Consider the following 16,033-nt stretch of genomic DNA (forward strand, 5'->3'; position numbering starts at 1 on the left):
AATTCTTGACTTCTCTGATCTAGTTAACATGACAAGATAAACAAACCTTATTTTGCAGTACATTCAGTTCCTGATTGGTTGATATGGTCAAGGGAGCCTCTCTTTGATCTAGGAAGAAAACTCTGAGTAGGAGGCAATGGTGAGAGTGCCAATATTACAGCAGCCAGGCCTCTGAGGGAAACCTAGTACAGCAGCATCTTGAACTGGCAACACAATTCAGAGTTGCCATGGGAACAAGGGGAAAAATTAAATACATGCTGGATGCCCAGATCATATTAAGCATGAACAAGAGACAGAGTGCCCTTGGTATGCAAAGTCATGATTTAGATAACCATGTTCTCAAAAGCAAGTATCTGAGAAGCAGTAGACTTTCACAGGAGCTGCAACACAGTATTTTCTCTTCTAAAACCAGCAAACTAGTTTCACCATTAGCAGCTTGCAATGCTGAAAGGATAGATGATCCTTTAAAGCAGAAAAGAGGAATAGAGGTACCAAAAGAAAGGCCAGTACTTCAGATGAAGGGTGTGGCATGGGACAGTGAGAACAAGAGCCAGTACCAAACACAGGATCTGTGATTTAAATGGCCATACTGAGCTTTTAGATTGCTTTTCCTTTTTTTTTTTTGGGAAAGTTTCCAAGTACTAGAAAATACTGGGATTAAATGAAAGAAGAATCTTTCCAGTTTTTTAAGAAACCAAATCCCAGAAACACACACAAATAAGCACTAAAGCAGGGGCCCCATGAGCCAGCTCTTAACATACCTGGAGAGGCAAAGCAACATGAGAAGTTATCCAGCAGTGCTCTTCTGTCCCCCTGAAGGTGGTGATTTCTCAGCATAGACAAGTATTTAGCCTAGGAAAAGCTTCCGCAGATGTAACCAACAGAAGAGACTGGCCACATCTTACCCCTCTTCTCTTTGATTGATATAAATTGTTTCTAAAGAGGATCAGCTCTGCATGCATTAGCATTGCTCAGTAAGGCTGCACAGAAAGCTGTACTGACTCACACTGCTCCTTCTCTTGCAGGCAGGTGACATGATAACAGAGCTGGAATCTGTAGACGAGGACTGGATGAGTGGAGAGATACTAGGAAAGTCTGGGATATTTCCCAGGAACTTTGTTCAGATTTTAAAAACACCATGAAGTGTTGCCTTTCTACTACTCCCTGCGTGTGGGAGAGAATGTTTTCTACCCTAAAGGCACAGCAAAGACATCAACAAGTGTTGATTATCAATGTTTTGCACTACTTTTTCTAGACAGTCATAGTAGTATCTTGAAGTCAGATAAGAAAATTTAAGTCTTTTGTGACAGTGTATGTTATCATGTTTCATGAATGCTCAGAGAGCAAAACAAGCAGGCTTTTTAGCCATTTCCAACTAGGGAAATACTGTGGTGCAACACCATTTTAACTTATATAGCATTCTAGTATGTTTACTCTCTGGTATTATATTTATCATGCACAAAGTCTGCATAACATAAGCTGCTTTGGCCTTCTTTGAACTTCTTAAGATCCAAACTTTTAAAATTGTTTTAATATATAATTACAGCACTCAGTATGTAGATGAAGTTTGATATTCAGGTTTCATTACTGCTTGAGTTCCACATTAGCAGTAGAATCCACTTGTTTTATGACTTAGAGGATAAGAAAAATAACTGGTATTTCATAGTAGAAAGGTATTGAATCTAATACTGGTAAGAGGGGAAATGGAGAAATAAATCCTTGTATAGTATCCTTCTATTCTTAGCCCAGGCTGCTCATACAGCAAGATCACAAAAAGAAAATTTTTAAGTATTTTGCCTCTTAATGAATTCTGTTTAAATCAGTATGAATCATCTTAGACCTTCCTCACTTTCCCCAAAATACTTTGAAAGTACAGGTTTAGTTTTCTCCTACTGCCCACTGTTCTTAGAGCACCATCATACCCTTCTTTCCAGCTGAAGTTAGTGACAGACAGTATCTATGGAGCTTTCTCAGATCCCAGCCATGGAGTAGCTGCACTATTCCAACTATTTGCCCCTCCACTCCCCTCATGGAAGTGGAAAGCCAGTGTTCACCCAGTCTGCATTTTATTTGTCACTGAAGCACTGGAACATACTTCAGTAACACTATTCCTATCCTTAACATGAAGGATATTATAGAGCCTTGGGTTTAGTTTTCAGCAGACGTGGGATTAGTTTCCAGTTTGTTGCCACATACCAAATACACTGAGCATCCTTATAAACTGCCCGTGGAGGCCTTAAGGAAAACATGCCTGGCAAGAGGTTACTCCAAGCAGCTCTCACCAAGGCACTTGGTACAGAGCAGCAGAGTAGCTGGACTGACCAGCTAAGAGGGATGTGACTGAGGTAGTTTCACATTATAGGAACTTCTGGTAGTCAGTCCCTTTTTGTAACAGCAAGGAATGGGCATCCAGTCCCATGGCAGACTGGAGCTCACCGGGAGCGAGTCTGAGTGCCTCAGCACCATTCACCCAGCAGTCACTGCCAGGCCACAGAACTTGCACAGACAGACTCAGCCCCCCTTTGTGTTCTGCTCTGTGTTTAAACTACACCAGTACCCCCTCACACAACTGGGGGATGATAATCACACAAAGTTTGAATGAGCTGAGGAGCTGGACTTCTACTTCCAGTAGGGATTAACATAAGCAAAATACTGTTATGTGCTGTTCTAGAAGGCTGGAAATGCAACAATGGCTACAGCTGTTACTCAGCATCCCCACCAAGCCTGTCCAGAACTCCTGTGGAATAATCATGTGGCAGTCCACAGCCAAGGACAATCCTTCTCACTCTCCCAAGTTTTCCTGTTAGGAGATTCTAAAGATTCTTGTTTATTCCAAAAAACCAGTCGTGTCCTAAAGAAATCCAAGGAATTGCCAGGTCCTTCAAAGACACACCACACCAGTGTGGTGGCAGATGAGGCTGAAGTGTATGATGTTTACTTACTGTTTGTTTGGCAGTTTTCTAAGGTTTTGATACAAGTCTCAAAAGTAGAATTGATTTTTTTATATTTTTTTCAATTTCCTCTTTCCCATTTTTATAACTGTGTCTTAACCAGTTGTTTTTGTAACTTCACTGAATGTTCAAAGTTGGTGCCTGTTCACTGCCAAGACCACTCTGCTGTACGTGATCTCCTCCTCCCCGTGGGGCAGGGCAGGAGTAGCAGCAAGGCCTTTACTCAGAGCACCGAGTGCCATCTAAGGGCTGCTCGCGTGGCTGCAGGCAGCTGAAAGGCGTCCGTGTGACGCTGCAGCAAGGGAGATGCTCGGCTTGTACAGGGCAGGATTCTGCTAAGACAATGCCCAACACCACTGTAAGACTGCATACAGACCACAACAGAAGATTCCAAAGGTGTACAGAAAAGCCGAGACTGAGGTGGAGTGCAAATATTAACTGCAATGTAGTAGCAAATCCCAGCGGTAACCTTGAAATCCTGCTAGATCTCCATGCATTAGAATAAAAGCCTCACTTACCAAAATATTTTGTTTGACCCATTCTCTAGAAATATCTTCAGGAAGATATCTTTGTTCTGTGTACAATGAACAGTGTCCTAAATAAACCTTTGTTAAGTCCAGTAAGTTTGTTATGGTACCTCTGTAAATTAAGAATGTATTTAACCAATAAAATTTTTATAATTAAGTCATGATGGCATTTTAATTGTATTATGCTGTGGAAGGCAGAGCTTTCCACTTGACAGTTTGAAAGATCTCATTCTTCAAAGTGACACCCACCCCCAGACAAGCAGTCCAAACCCTTCAGATTGTGGATGATTTTAACAGGTTATCCTTTGCACTTGGGTATGCCTCACACTCACCACCTGCAGAACCTATCACATTTTTCTACCTGCTACCATAGGGCATCACACACACTGTGTTTCTCACTGTGAGAACATTGTGAAGATGACACAGGCTGATCCTGCACATAATTTAGGTGTGCTTTGCTGAATGCTGCTTTCATACTCTGTGATTTTTCAGCTGGTGTTTGATGAGAGATTACAGAGGATGACTCACAGTATCTTCCTTCCTGCTTTTGCCCCACCTGAAATCACATTACAGAGCCTACACTTACCCAGAATGCCTGCATGGCAATGCACTGTTCCTAACAATACATTTAAAAGCCTGAAAAAGCCCAAGTTCCTGTTCTTTCCCCCAATCCTCTTTAACTAACCTTTTGGCAACAGTCCTTAGATATGCAAGTAACAAATAAAACCTATGGTTTCAAAAATGTGGCTGTCTGGGATTCCTGGAGGCAGGTGACACCTGCCTCAGCAGTACAGATGGAAACAGAAAAGCAACATGATTCCTTCCCCCTGTTCCAAGGTTCTGAGTGTTGAGCACTCACTGCTCTTCCTTCCAGTACACAAAGTAGAAAAACCAGAACATATTAAAACTCTAACTTGGAATCACAAGACAAAGTCACATCACCTGCAGCGTTCTGAAGTAAGTTCAAAAGCATTCTTCTCATTTTGCCTAGGAAAATGTGAAAATCCCTGGCAGGGAATAGTACAGCCTTCATGGGTAGCAGAACCCCCTCTCCTTTATTCCAATAGCTTTGTTGGAACAGTAACATTTTCACTATTTTCCTTTATTTCTTGTCCTAAGCTCTGTGACAACCAGTTGCAAGAGCCACTAATCTCAGTGAATTCCAGGTTTTGCTCTCAGGTTTTAAATCACTAACTTACCAACAATTTAACAGGACTAACTTTAGGTTTGTTGGCCTGAACAAACACATCCATAGCACACAAAACTAATTTTAGCCAGAAAAAAACACTCCTTCACTTATAAGCCAAAGTAAGTTGAGCAAGAATCAAAAATGCTGTTAGATAACAGAAAAAACAAATTACTCAGCAAAACATTTAAGTGCTTTGTTTTCAAAACACACCATTGCCTCTTTACAGAATCTTTTCCCCTGAAGTTCCACGGGTCTTCCAATACAGTCATCCCTCAGTTCTGACAGGTTAAAATCCAACACCCAACTCCACTGCTCGAACACATTCTGGATTTCTGTAATGCTCAATTAACTAACACTGCTTCCATCATCACAGTTACAACCTTAACACCTTCAAACACCACCTGACCACCAGAGACCACACCTATCCCATGAGAGGTTGTATTCAATTACCAAGGAATTTAAACATATGCATATTATTCTGAAGCAAGTCATCTGGATAAAACTTCTCAATAATACTGACAAAAAATTCTGACACAGGTCTCCCTGTGCAATTCCTGCCTTCCCTGTACTCTGTGAAGCACCTCTTACCAATACAACCTCTGCACACATACACAAGGTTTTTTTGGTGAGGACTAAAATTACTGGGTAAAACCAACACAGAGAATCCACAGAAAGGACATCCCACCTTCTTCCACTCACCTCTACAACATAACTGGAGAAGTACACAATTACTTCTTTTATTTTAATTGTTTTTTAAACCAAGGCTGTAAGTTTACCTTACTGAAAACTCATCCACACATCCAGTACCAATATTGTCCAGGAGCAATAGAGGCAACCAACCAAGTGTTAGTTCTGTATAGTAAAACCTTTTATTTTCCACCAATTTTGAGTTTCACACAGACTCTTGCACGGGCGGCTCATATCCATCAGCTCGCTCTACCTTGGTGCCAGTCTCATCCCCAGAGGGCTTTCCAGCACCACCACCTTCACCATGCAGCTCCATCAGCTTGCCCACTAAAAAGAAGCAGTGACACAAACAGTGAGAGATGGACCTGTTTGAACAGTTTTAAATTACTCCATTACTCATCACACACAAATGGAACCACCAGAATGTTTTCTGTCGCTAGGACTAAGTCCATTGCAGACAGCTCATGCACAGAGATGCTGCTGCAGTGACAGTCAGATCAAGCAGTGAAATAAAGCTGTGCAATGAAACTGCCAATGACACCTATTCCTAAAAGGTGTCAAGCACCTACTGCTGCATTACACGGGAATGTCAGAAATTGGGGAAATGGAATCATTCCACATCATCTGGGACCGAAACATTTTGTCATCATTCATTCCCAAAGCAAAGCTTTTAACATTCAGCAGCAATTCCAGGTGAGACTGCAAGAAGCTCCAAACTGGACGCTCACTGCTTGGCTTTCAGTCCTGGAAGCCACACATGAGAACAAGGACACACTTTCCCTTCTACAACTACTAAAGCTCACTGAGGCTGTTGTACCATCTTTATCCAAAAGCAAACACATTTAAACTGCCTCCTTTCCACACCCTCCCCCAGATGTCTGCAGGAACACACTTACATTCAAACTTGGGCTTCTTGAGCATCTTCACCTTGCGCACGTAGACGTCGTGCAGAGGGTAAATGGACTGACAGGCCTTCTCGATGTCCTTGCCAATGCTGTCTGGGATCCTGAGCAATCACAGAGCAACACAATGCTAAAAGCTGCCTGCTTCTGCAGCAGCAACACAGGCTTAAAAAAATCCTTAATACAAAATATTCTACAAAAGTTTGTATCATCACTTTGACGATTTTCTCCAAGTACATTTAGAGTCTAAGACACCGCCCTTCCAACATTAGAAGGGACATAGTGCAACTGCTCATTTTGAGAGCAAACCTGCAAACTTCTGGAAGCAATCAGCACACTGACAGACTCTTCTATCAGAAGAGCTCAGAGCATTCACAGCCCCAGTAGATCAGAATTACAGCTTTAGTCTGTAGAAATGTGAATCAGAAATCTTCTGGAAAGTGATTTTACATTTATGCAAACGTGACAGTGGATTCAGGTCAGACAGGACGCAGAGACTGACAGAAGCCATTTACACAAAAGGCTTTTCCACACGAGGGGCTCCTTGCCTGGTCTCTGACCAACAGCCTGGAACACACCAGCACTCCCCAGGCACTCAGCAACAACCAACCCCCAAACAAGGATTTAAACTGTAGGGGAGAAAAAAGAACAGTGCCAAAGCTTACAGCTTATTGACAACTTCCTTCAGGTCATTGGTCTGCACCTCCCGGGTCATGATCTCCATCATTTTCTTGCGGATCTGCCGGACCTGCTGGTGCTGGGCGTAGGAGGTCTTGCGGATTTGGTTATTGCGCTTCTTGGTGAAGCCCACGCAGAAGAGGCGCAGCAGGTACCCATCCGTAGTCTTGACATCCACGTGGGCTTCAATCATTGTCTGCAAGAGGAAGCACTGAACGTTTGGCACGCTGCAGCACAGGCTGCCCAGCCCCACACGCCCACACTTCAAACACGGCTCTGCCAGGCACAGCGCTTCCCTCCCTCCCTGAGGCACCGCAGCGATGCTGTTTCTCACACACCTGCCATTTTTTCACCATGGAGCACATTTTGTCCCGTGTGAGGTCCATCCCATGGAAGTTGGTCAGACAATTTTTGCCCTGAACGTCCTCAGTGATCAGTTTGAATTTGCGGAAGGCAACCTCATCATTCTGCAGATCAGCCAGGCTCACCTCAAACACGCGGCCCTTCAGCCCATCAGAGGCAATTTCTGTGGGGTGGAACAGAACAAAACACCTTAGATTAACATTAGGAGCACATCCTTCAAATCAGGCACTGAATTCCCTCTGGAATCCTGTTCTCTGATGTTCTCTAATGTGATCACAGAGCCAGCAAGGCTGGCAATTTCTCCCTTTGGGAGGAATCTTTTCAAGGCAATAGTGCCAGGTGTGGGATATGAACAGCAGCACACAGCAGATCCCACCACGTGTAGTAATTTGGTTTGTTTCAAGCATAAAGGGGCTACAGAGCATTTGGAAATTATCAACAGCAATGAGAAAACCAAACATAAAAAGCCACAAGTGCTCAGCAGGGGTGAAGCAGCAATGAACAGCCCGGCATAATAATTTCCCAGCTCCTCCTCCAACGAGGAACCATTTTAACAACACTGGCTGGTTCACACTTCGTTTGGCAGTGACCCTCATTTTAACTGTTTCACATGTTACAACTCAAAGTAACAATCATCATCCTAACTCTGACTGCAGCCAGCAGAGTATCTATCACAAAGCTATTTAGCCATTCTGCATGGCTAAGCCTCCAAAAACAGGGTTACCTCTATCCAGACCCCTCTGCATTCCTAACAGAGGTCTCCTCTTCTTAAGGTGTGCCAGAGGATATAAAACCGAATTTACCCCCAGTGATACATCAGTCCTCACAATAAGCCAGCAATTCTGGCTCTAATCTTTACCCAAAACCTTTACATTTCAGATATTTCAGTGTCTTGATGTGCCGGTCGTTGCGATCCTATAAGGACTAAGGTCGCCTGTGGCACTGTCCCACATTTCCCCCGGTGACAATCACAACTAGTGCTTACTTCTTGAACTTTTCCCAACTTGCCAAGTTACCACAAGAGGAACCTCATAAGAAACTTCAGACCCTTCCTTCCATGGTTTGGCATTCTTGTACAAAAGGGAGCCCAGTGTACGAACTTCCTGCAGCTAAGCTCATTTATTCAAGCAACACGGTCAACTCAAAAAAGAAAAAATCCACTCAAATCACCCAACTTTTCTAGCTTCCAAGCTCCTAACAGTACAAGCAAAACCCATTTTTCATCAGTCTTTTATCCAAGAAGTTCTTTAACCGCTTGGAGCCAGCACATGGAGCCAACACAATCCGCTGTACTGCACCAACCCCAAATACTCACTAGTTCCTTGAGTCCTGGTGACAAGCGTCTTCCCGATGTTCCGGATATTGAACATCGCCGGTGCTTTGACATCGTACCAGTCCTTCTTGGAGAAAGGGTCGACCCTTAAATGAAAGGAATTAGATTTTTTAGCCGACGTTCTCGGGCCGCACCGGGCTGCAGTAAGACCTTCCTCCCCGACTGCCCGCCGCTGCTCCCGCCCCGCCGGGCCCACGCCCGCCCGCCTGACGCCATGACAGCATCGGCCCTGCTCCGGCCGGGCCGCCGCCGCCATCCGCCCCGCATCCCCGCCATCCCGCCGCCGCGGCGCCCCGCCCGGCGCCCCCGGGCACCGCCCGCCCTCGCCCCGGCCGCCCTTACACTTTCTTCTTGGCGCCCTTCTTGCCGCCCTTGGTGAGGCGCTTGTTCTTCCCGACCGCCATGGTCCGGCCCGCGCCGCGGAAAGGGCGGGGCGTGCGCGCTCCCGCGAGATTATACGAGAGCGGCGCTCGCGCGAGACCTGCGAGAACCGGGCCGCCTCCAGCGCCGGGGGCGGGGGCGGCCCGCGCGGGACGTACCACGGCGGGACGGAACCAGCGGCGCGGGGGGGGCGGGGGGAGCCCGTGCCCGTCAGCGCCCCCGCCTGGATCCCTGCGGAACGCCCGGCCCTGGGAGCGCCTGGCCCGGCCCGGCCCGGCCCGGCACTTCCGATGCCCCGGCCCGGCGCTGCCGATCCCCAGGCCCGGCACTCCCGATCTCCCGGCCCGGCCCTCCCGGTCCCTGCTCCCCGAAAGTGGGGCCGCTGTGCGGACGGGCAGGGCCACAGGGACGGGGTTCGCTGCACCGACTGTACCCCGGTGAAAGGCAGCTGCCGCCTCCTGCCCAGTCTGGTGTCTTCAAGCTGAATGATCTGTCCCCAGGCTGAATCTCGTCACCTTTTGTAAACGTAACTGATGTCATCTGGTATTTTCTACAATGGAAGTTGCTTAATGAACTCAATGTATTTCAAGCATCACATAAGAGTACCATCATACAAATAAATATACATCGATAGACGAGGAATATGCTTTAGACAGGAGGGCTCACATAAATTTTACTGTATAAAAGATGTTACTTTTTAAAACCCCATGGTGTGTTTGTCAAACCTCCAGTTTGCATCCCATGCAGAATAAATAATATCTCCTTTCTAAACTAGACTGCTCCTAATGTCGGCAGCTTTCCCAGGCCTTGGGGCGCGAGGGGACAGCCAGAAGTTTGGTCTGGGCTGCCCCAAATGCCTCGGCCAGGGGCTCCTCTCCGCCCCACACAGGGCAGGAGGAGGCTCCGCTCAGCCCTCGGGCATGGGCAGGGATGGCACATGGAGAAGCCGTGCCCATGATAGTGCCAGGCACCTGGGGCCTCCCTGGACAAGGGGTGACCACAGGCTGTGGCTCACCAATGAGCCTCACAGCAGCCTCTGGCAAGGACATGCCTGAGGCTGTGCCGGGTAGGATGGGATCCAGCATAGGTACCTGCACCATGCCTGCTAGAGACAGCTCGCTGCCAAGCATCCAGGCTTGTTCCTCCTCCTGTGGGCGCCATCCCTTTTGCACCACACCAGGACAGTGGAAAGCAGAGTGTGTCTGGAGGGGACACGCTTTCCTTGGGGCTGCATTACGATGGTCAAGGGAAAGGAGTGTTTGGTGGGCTCAAGCTGGATCCTGGCTCTGTGCTTCTCTCTGCATCAATGGAGCAGCTGGGACATGGGAGGTAGCAGTGAGGAAAATGCATCCTGACACTTCCCAGGAGTATGAATTTTCCTCCAAGGGGACACAGGGAAAAGAAAGACGTAGGTCCCTTAGCACTGCAGAAGAGCCATAGATGTTCCACATCTTTCAAGAGTTGTAGGAACATCTGCCAGTTGCCCCAGAGATGATGTCCCCCCAGATGGTGACATCCTGCCCGCCACCAGGAAACCACGGATCTTGCCCTGCCACCAAAAGGAACCAGGTATCCTGCCTTTCATGGGACAGGTGGCCAAGGCCAGAGTGGGCAGGGGCCACCCAAGGGGATGCACGCAGACAGTCACGTGGCTCGTTAATGACTGCCTAATGACCTTGGGGGCCATGAGGGTGAGCGGGGCCTCCTGGACACCTGGCTCTCCCCAGACATCCACTGGACCTTGCTCTTTACCCTGCCCCTCCTCCTGGATCCTTGCCCATTGGGCACAGCTGGGGCCAGTATAAAAGAGGTGCAGAGTAGTGGGATCCCAGAGACCCTGAGGCCATAAGGGAAACTGAGGCGCGCACACAGGTGCGGGGTGCATCGGGGACCAGAATGTCTGTGGGAGGGGTCTGGGAGGAACCCGAGCATCCAGTGGGGAAGGGAGGCTGTGTATGGCATCCGGGTGTGGGGGTACGGGGTGGATCTGTAGGGGAGCCAGGGGTCTGAGGAGCAGCTAGGGGGTGTTCCATGGGGTACTGAGGCTTCTGGGGGGTGCGTGACTTTAGAGGACCCATGCATCCAGGTGAATCCACAGATAGCCCACCTGTCCAGAGAGCTCCCAGGCATTGGGGGGGGATTTGTATATGGGACCCAGGGATCTGGGAGGGGGACTCTGTAGAATAACCAAGAGTCCAGGGTGGGATTTCCAGTCGGGGGCCCAGAGGTGCAGATGGCCGTAACGCCCTGTTCCGCAGGTGTCCATGGCGGGCTGGGTGCTGTGCATGACGCTGGTGCTGGCAGCACTGGCAGGGGCGGAGGGCGAGACGCGCTACGAGAAGTTCCTGCGGCAGCACGTGGACAGCCCGCGGACGTCCACGCTGGCGGCGCACCGCTACTGCGAGACCATGCTGGCGCGGCGCCGGGTGACGGGCCCGGGCAGGCCCTGCAAGCCCTCCAACACCTTCGTGCACGCCCCTCCCGCCGAGCTGGTGGCCGCCTGCTCGCAGGCGCCCGACCCCGCGACGGGCTTCCAGAGCACGCCGAACGCGCTGAGCCTGACCATGTGCCGCCTGCGCGGCGGGGACACGCGGCCGCCGTGCAACTACCGCGCCCGGCAGGCCCAGCAGCACGTGCGCGTGGCCTGCCGCGACGGGCTGCCCGTGCACCTGGCCGGCACCTACACGGCCCCGCAGTGAGGCCTGCCGTGGTGGTCTCATGGGCCCTCCGTGCCATCAGGGGCTCTGTTTGTGCTGCCCCGCAGTGAGGCCTGCCATGGCGCTCCCGTGGGCCCTCATGGATCCTCCCTCCTGTCAGGGGCTCTGTTCGTGCTGCCAATAAAGGAGGTGTCACAGGCCTGGGCTCCAGCATCAGCTTGCGGTGGGACCCTGCAATCCTACCCCCCCACCCCGAACCCCTTGGGTGACCCCAATCCTGTATTTAGCCCCCACGTGCCTTACAAATCCCTGGGTTTTCCCAGCCTCCTGGGTGTCCCATAGCCCCCTGGGGTGTCTCTGCCCTCTCCTGTGCCCTCTCCCCTTTCTTGGGTGTCCCACAACTCCCACAGGTGCCCCACAACCACCAGCACCCTCCCAGCCCAAGGCCCATCAATCTCCTGGATGTGCACCTAATCCTCTCCCCAATGTCCTGACCCTCTGAGTGTCAAATTGCTTTCTTGGATAGCCCATAACTCTCACAGGGTTTCCCAACCTCCCACATGCCTTACAACCTCCCTGGGTACCCCCAAATTCCCCCATGTCTGCCCCATCTCCCACATGCCTCTGACCCCACCTGTGACCTCTCTGGGGCTGAGGCTGCTCCCTCTTGGGGCCCCCACAGGACTGAGCCCTGGCTGGGGCCACACAGAGCCCTGAGCCACCATCCCACACACCCTGAACACACAACACATGCACACAATGCACACAAACCCTGCACTGGGCACACAGCATGCAGCTACACACAACACAAAGCATTCAACACTCACTGCCCTGCTCCGAGCACAGCATTAGCACACACAGGACACACATACCAGCACATACACACAGTATGCACACATACAGAAGTTGTGTTCCTGAGTCTTGATATGATTTCACAATTTCAGCTGGGGTTCATCACCTCTTGTCCTTCATTCTCCCTGTCAGTACTTAAAAGCTCCCCCTGTTTGAGCCTTCTCTTCTCCAGGCTGAACAGTCCCCGCTCTCTCTGCTCCTGCTCTGATCAGACATGCTCCAGTCCCTTCATCATCATCAATTCCTTGCTGGACTCTCTCCAGTATGTCCATGGCTCTCATGTACTCAGTCCACCACTGGATCCAGGACTCCAGGTGTGTCCCAGTGGTGCTGAGCAGAGGAGCAGGATCACCTCCCTGCACGTGCTGGCAGCACTCTGCCTGATGCAGCCCAGCAGGCTGGGGGACCCCTTTGCTCTGGTCTTGCTGCTGTGGGAGCCCTGAGAAATCCCATGGCACTGCTGACATCCAGGGGCTGTGCTGCTACAAAAAGGCAGCCCAAATGCATCCAGAAAGTGTTGCTGTGGAGGAAAAGGAGTGCAGAAAGCGGTCTTCCCAATCCTTTTCCTCTCACCCCAAAATACCTCTTGCTCATGTGCATCAAGTGACTCCGGGGCTCCTTTCCTGAAATTCAGGTGAAGGGCATTTTGAGGGCCATCCGTGGACTGCTGAGCTCCACCAAGGCCCAGTGAGGGGAGCCCTTCTCTTTGTGCACTGGGAAGGAATTGGGGTATTTCAAAGGTATTTGGGGCATTTCTGGACCAGCAAGTTAGAGCAGACTAATTTCTCCACCCTGCTCACTCCTAGCCATGGGAGGAGCTGACTGGCTCAGGAGGGAATACTCGGGGTCTCTGCAAGTACAAGGGTTTGATCTCTGCTTCTTGCTCCCTTGGTTCTTTAGGATTTGGAGGAGGATTCCACCTCTCCACTTGTTCTCTGGTAGGTGAGATCATCCCGGCAGTGACAGAGAAACATATCATCACTGAGATTTACCCCACAAGCTTTGCACTTCAGGCTCTGAAGTGCATGGGAGAGGGGGCACCCGTCCTGGGGACACAGCTGCAGTCCCAAAACAGCAGTGCCATTTCTGGGATGCCCAGCATGCTGCAGCTACCTGAGTCTGCTGGAAAGTCTGGATGATTCCTGGCATCCTCCATTTGATGGCAGGGCAGCTCCACCACTTCAGCACATCCCATCCCATTACTGCACTGTTGGCTCACTCCTCTGCTGTGTTTTCTCCTAAGACGCAGCTGTGTTTCTTCAACATATGTTTGTGTCTGTTCTTTGTGAAGGCTAAAGGGAAAAAATAGCCACAAAGGAATCAGGAAATCCAGAGGGTGTTGTGGCTTTTGCCACAAGCAGCAGTGGGCCATTTACAGGCAGTGGTCACCAAATTTGTAATAGCAGCAAGCAACAAAAAGCCAGGGAGCGACTGGTGCCTGAAAATAAAGGAAGGAACTTTGCAATATTATGTTTTAATAAATCAGTGCATATATTTCTTCATTTGTTCCTCATTTAGGTACTTTCACGTCCTGCCCAACACAGTCAAACGTGAAATTGTGAGGTTTGTGGTTCATTCTGCTTTGTAACACAGAAACTGATCATCTCTGCTTTGTGGGTGGGAGTTAAACTTTCCTAAGGTCACAGAAAAGTCTGAGAGGACCTCAGTTCAGACCTCCTCAGCCCTGTTTAACAGCCTCCCTTCCCATTTATGTGCTTTTTTTTTTTTCTGAAGAAAAATGTGACCAAAAATGTTTGAAGAACAGCACTATATGCCTACAACTTGTCTCTGAGTCATATCTGCTTGACTTTCATGCCCAGAATTTGCTTTAACAGTGGTCAGCCTGCTCTGCTCACTCACTCTATTGTCAAACAATTAATTCCTTCACCAGAAACTGGCTGTTGCTTGTTTTGCACAGGGAAATGAAACAAATAATCCTGAATCACGCACTTCATTACGGCTCACAAGCTTCCACCACCCAGCCTTTGATGATATAAGATGAGAGGCATGAGCAGTGTGTCAATATTTCCAGTGCTACTGTGGAAATTTGTTCCTGCTCCTTGAAAAGCAAGGGCATTTTTTTTCAGAACCATAGCAGAGAATTGCTTAAGCAGGCACTGCAAAGACCTTCAGAAGTATTTACTCAGCAAAGTCATGTATCAGCTCCATGGGTTTGGCAGAACGAGTCCTGTGAACCCAGGCTGTTGCTGCATGCCATGCATGCCAAAATTGACATGGAAAAAGCTTCTTTCCAGTATATCTATTGCTTCCTCTTAAAATACATCCTTGCACAAATACAGCAAAATACAAGACAGTTTCTGTAAGGCACATCCACCTTTCTTGTGTGCTTGGACCACTGGGAAAGGGGCTGCCAGGCTGCCTGGGGGCAGTACAAGACAAGAAATCAGCCCTTTCGCCCTCCAGCAGTACCTCTGAGATCCTGGGTCTGTGCTGCTCCTCCAGCGGCTGCTCCTCAGCACTGTCCCTATGGCATACACACCTCCAGCTGAGCTCCCAGTCAGACACTTCCTGCAATCCTCCTTCCCCCTGACTGAGTGACACACTTGGCCCCCAGGGTGCAGGGTCATCTGTGTCCCCTGCCACACAGGCAAGGATCCATCCCCTCCACCATTCTGGCAGAGGTTCCTGGGCATGGGGACAAGAATGCCTGCTAGGAAAAAGGGAGCTGCTGCTCATGGCACGGTGGGAACGGCAAAGACAAGGAGGGCATAAGACAGCAAAGTCTTCACACTCAGCTGTGGCACTCAGCTGAGGCTTAGGTGTCACTTTTCCCACAACAGCTACACATCAGAAATTCTGATGCACTTCTCCAGTTCAAGCATTGACACTAAGACCTAAAACCTAGGCTGGAGAAGCATGAGCTACCAAAAAGGAAGTACCAGGAAAACCAGGAGCTAAGAATTTCTGTTCATATGCGACCAAGAGGCCACCCACCCAATCTAAAAAAAATATAGCAGAAAAATGCTGTTGTTGACCTCTTGGGCTCTGGTCTGCTGGGAATGCTGCTGCAAGGTGCCAAGACAAACACCAGACTCAAGCACTCAAACTCAAAGTAAAGAGTTTTGATCAAGTTAACATCTCACACCATGCAGGCCCTGTGCCAATACCTGTAACAGTGTTTGTCACCAAACTGAAACTCAGCATGCAAAATGGATCCATTCTCATGTTTTGTGGGCTGGTTGAATGTTTAGCTACCTCTTGAGCCCACTGAGTACACAGCTAAAGGTTTGCAAGCCACCTGCCTTACAAATTATCTCCCCCTTGCCAGCGCAACATAGATCTGTCATGGCCAGTCCTGTCTCTTTCAGTGCTCTCCTGCAGAGCTGCCACCAACCTCTTCCCTACATTCATGCTTAGAAACTGAGTCATCTCTTCATCTTATCTCAGAAAAACATGCTGGGCTCCTTCAGACAGGTTCTCCAGCTCTTTCATCATTCTGCTGGCCCATGTGAGACCACATGCAGCAAGTCAGAGCCAGATCTTTCAGTGTGT

At 49.2% G+C, this 16,033-nt stretch overlaps 3 protein-coding genes and 1 non-coding gene across 8 annotated transcripts in view; 2 read left to right on the forward strand and 2 right to left on the reverse strand.

Annotated features, from left to right (window-relative positions):
• The window catches only part of SH3D19 (SH3 domain containing 19), an 81,657-nt gene extending 78,018 nt beyond the window's left edge, over positions 1 to 3,639 (forward strand). For all 5 annotated transcript variants that reach the window (XM_063156380.1, XM_063156383.1, XM_063156381.1 and 2 more), the window contains one exon: positions 1,026 to 3,639. In XM_063156380.1, coding sequence (XP_063012450.1) covers positions 1,026 to 1,142 — 117 coding nt within the window. In that variant the 3' untranslated portion in view covers positions 1,143 to 3,639. The remainder of the gene's footprint in view (positions 1 to 1,025) is intronic.
• A 1,874-nt stretch (positions 3,640 to 5,513) lies between these two features.
• RPS3A (ribosomal protein S3A) lies at positions 5,514 to 9,111 on the reverse strand. The gene is made up of 6 exons (XM_063156385.1): positions 8,973 to 9,111; positions 8,613 to 8,716; positions 7,273 to 7,460; positions 6,922 to 7,130; positions 6,251 to 6,360; positions 5,514 to 5,681 (listed from the first exon to the last, which is right to left on the reverse strand). Exons 1-6 carry the CDS (start codon positions 9,032 to 9,034, stop codon positions 5,560 to 5,562), a joined length of 795 nt encoding a protein of 264 aa, XP_063012455.1. The 5' UTR covers positions 9,035 to 9,111; the 3' UTR covers positions 5,514 to 5,559.
• Positions 5,940 to 6,009, reverse strand: LOC134419167 (small nucleolar RNA SNORD73). Its single transcript, XR_010027993.1, has one exon. It is a non-coding gene; the product is annotated as a small nucleolar RNA SNORD73 (small nucleolar RNA).
• A 1,613-nt stretch (positions 9,112 to 10,724) lies between the features above and the next one.
• LOC134418982 (ribonuclease CL2-like) lies at positions 10,725 to 11,867 on the forward strand. Its single transcript, XM_063157992.1, has 2 exons — positions 10,725 to 10,883; positions 11,270 to 11,867. The coding sequence occupies exon 2, from the start codon at positions 11,276 to 11,278 to the stop codon at positions 11,708 to 11,710; it is 435 nt and encodes a 144-aa protein (XP_063014062.1). The 5' UTR covers positions 10,725 to 10,883; positions 11,270 to 11,275; the 3' UTR covers positions 11,711 to 11,867.
• The last annotated feature ends 4,166 nt before the right edge of the window (positions 11,868 to 16,033 follow it).

The sequence above is a fragment of the Melospiza melodia genome, chromosome 5, assembly GCF_035770615.1.
Source record: "Melospiza melodia melodia isolate bMelMel2 chromosome 5, bMelMel2.pri, whole genome shotgun sequence".
NCBI lineage: Eukaryota > Metazoa > Chordata > Aves > Passeriformes > Passerellidae > Melospiza > Melospiza melodia.

Bases quoted from the DNA above. Each gene is read 5' to 3' on its own strand.
- LOC134418982 (XM_063157992.1), top strand. From the start codon at position 11,276: ATGGCGGGCTGGGTGCTGTGCATGACGCTGGTGCTGGCAGCACTGGCA.
- RPS3A (XM_063156385.1), bottom strand. From the start codon at position 9,034: ATGGCGGTCGGGAAGAACAAGCGCCTCACCAAGGGCGGCAAGAAGGGC. The intron at 7,461-8,612 runs GTGAGTATTTGG...TCCACCCCACAG, and splicing joins CACCAGGACTCAAGGAACTA to AAATTGCCTCTGATGGGCTG. The intron at 6,361-6,921 runs GTAAGCTTTGGC...GTGATTGCTCAG, and splicing joins AAGGAAGTTGTCAATAAGCT to GATCCCAGACAGCATTGGCA.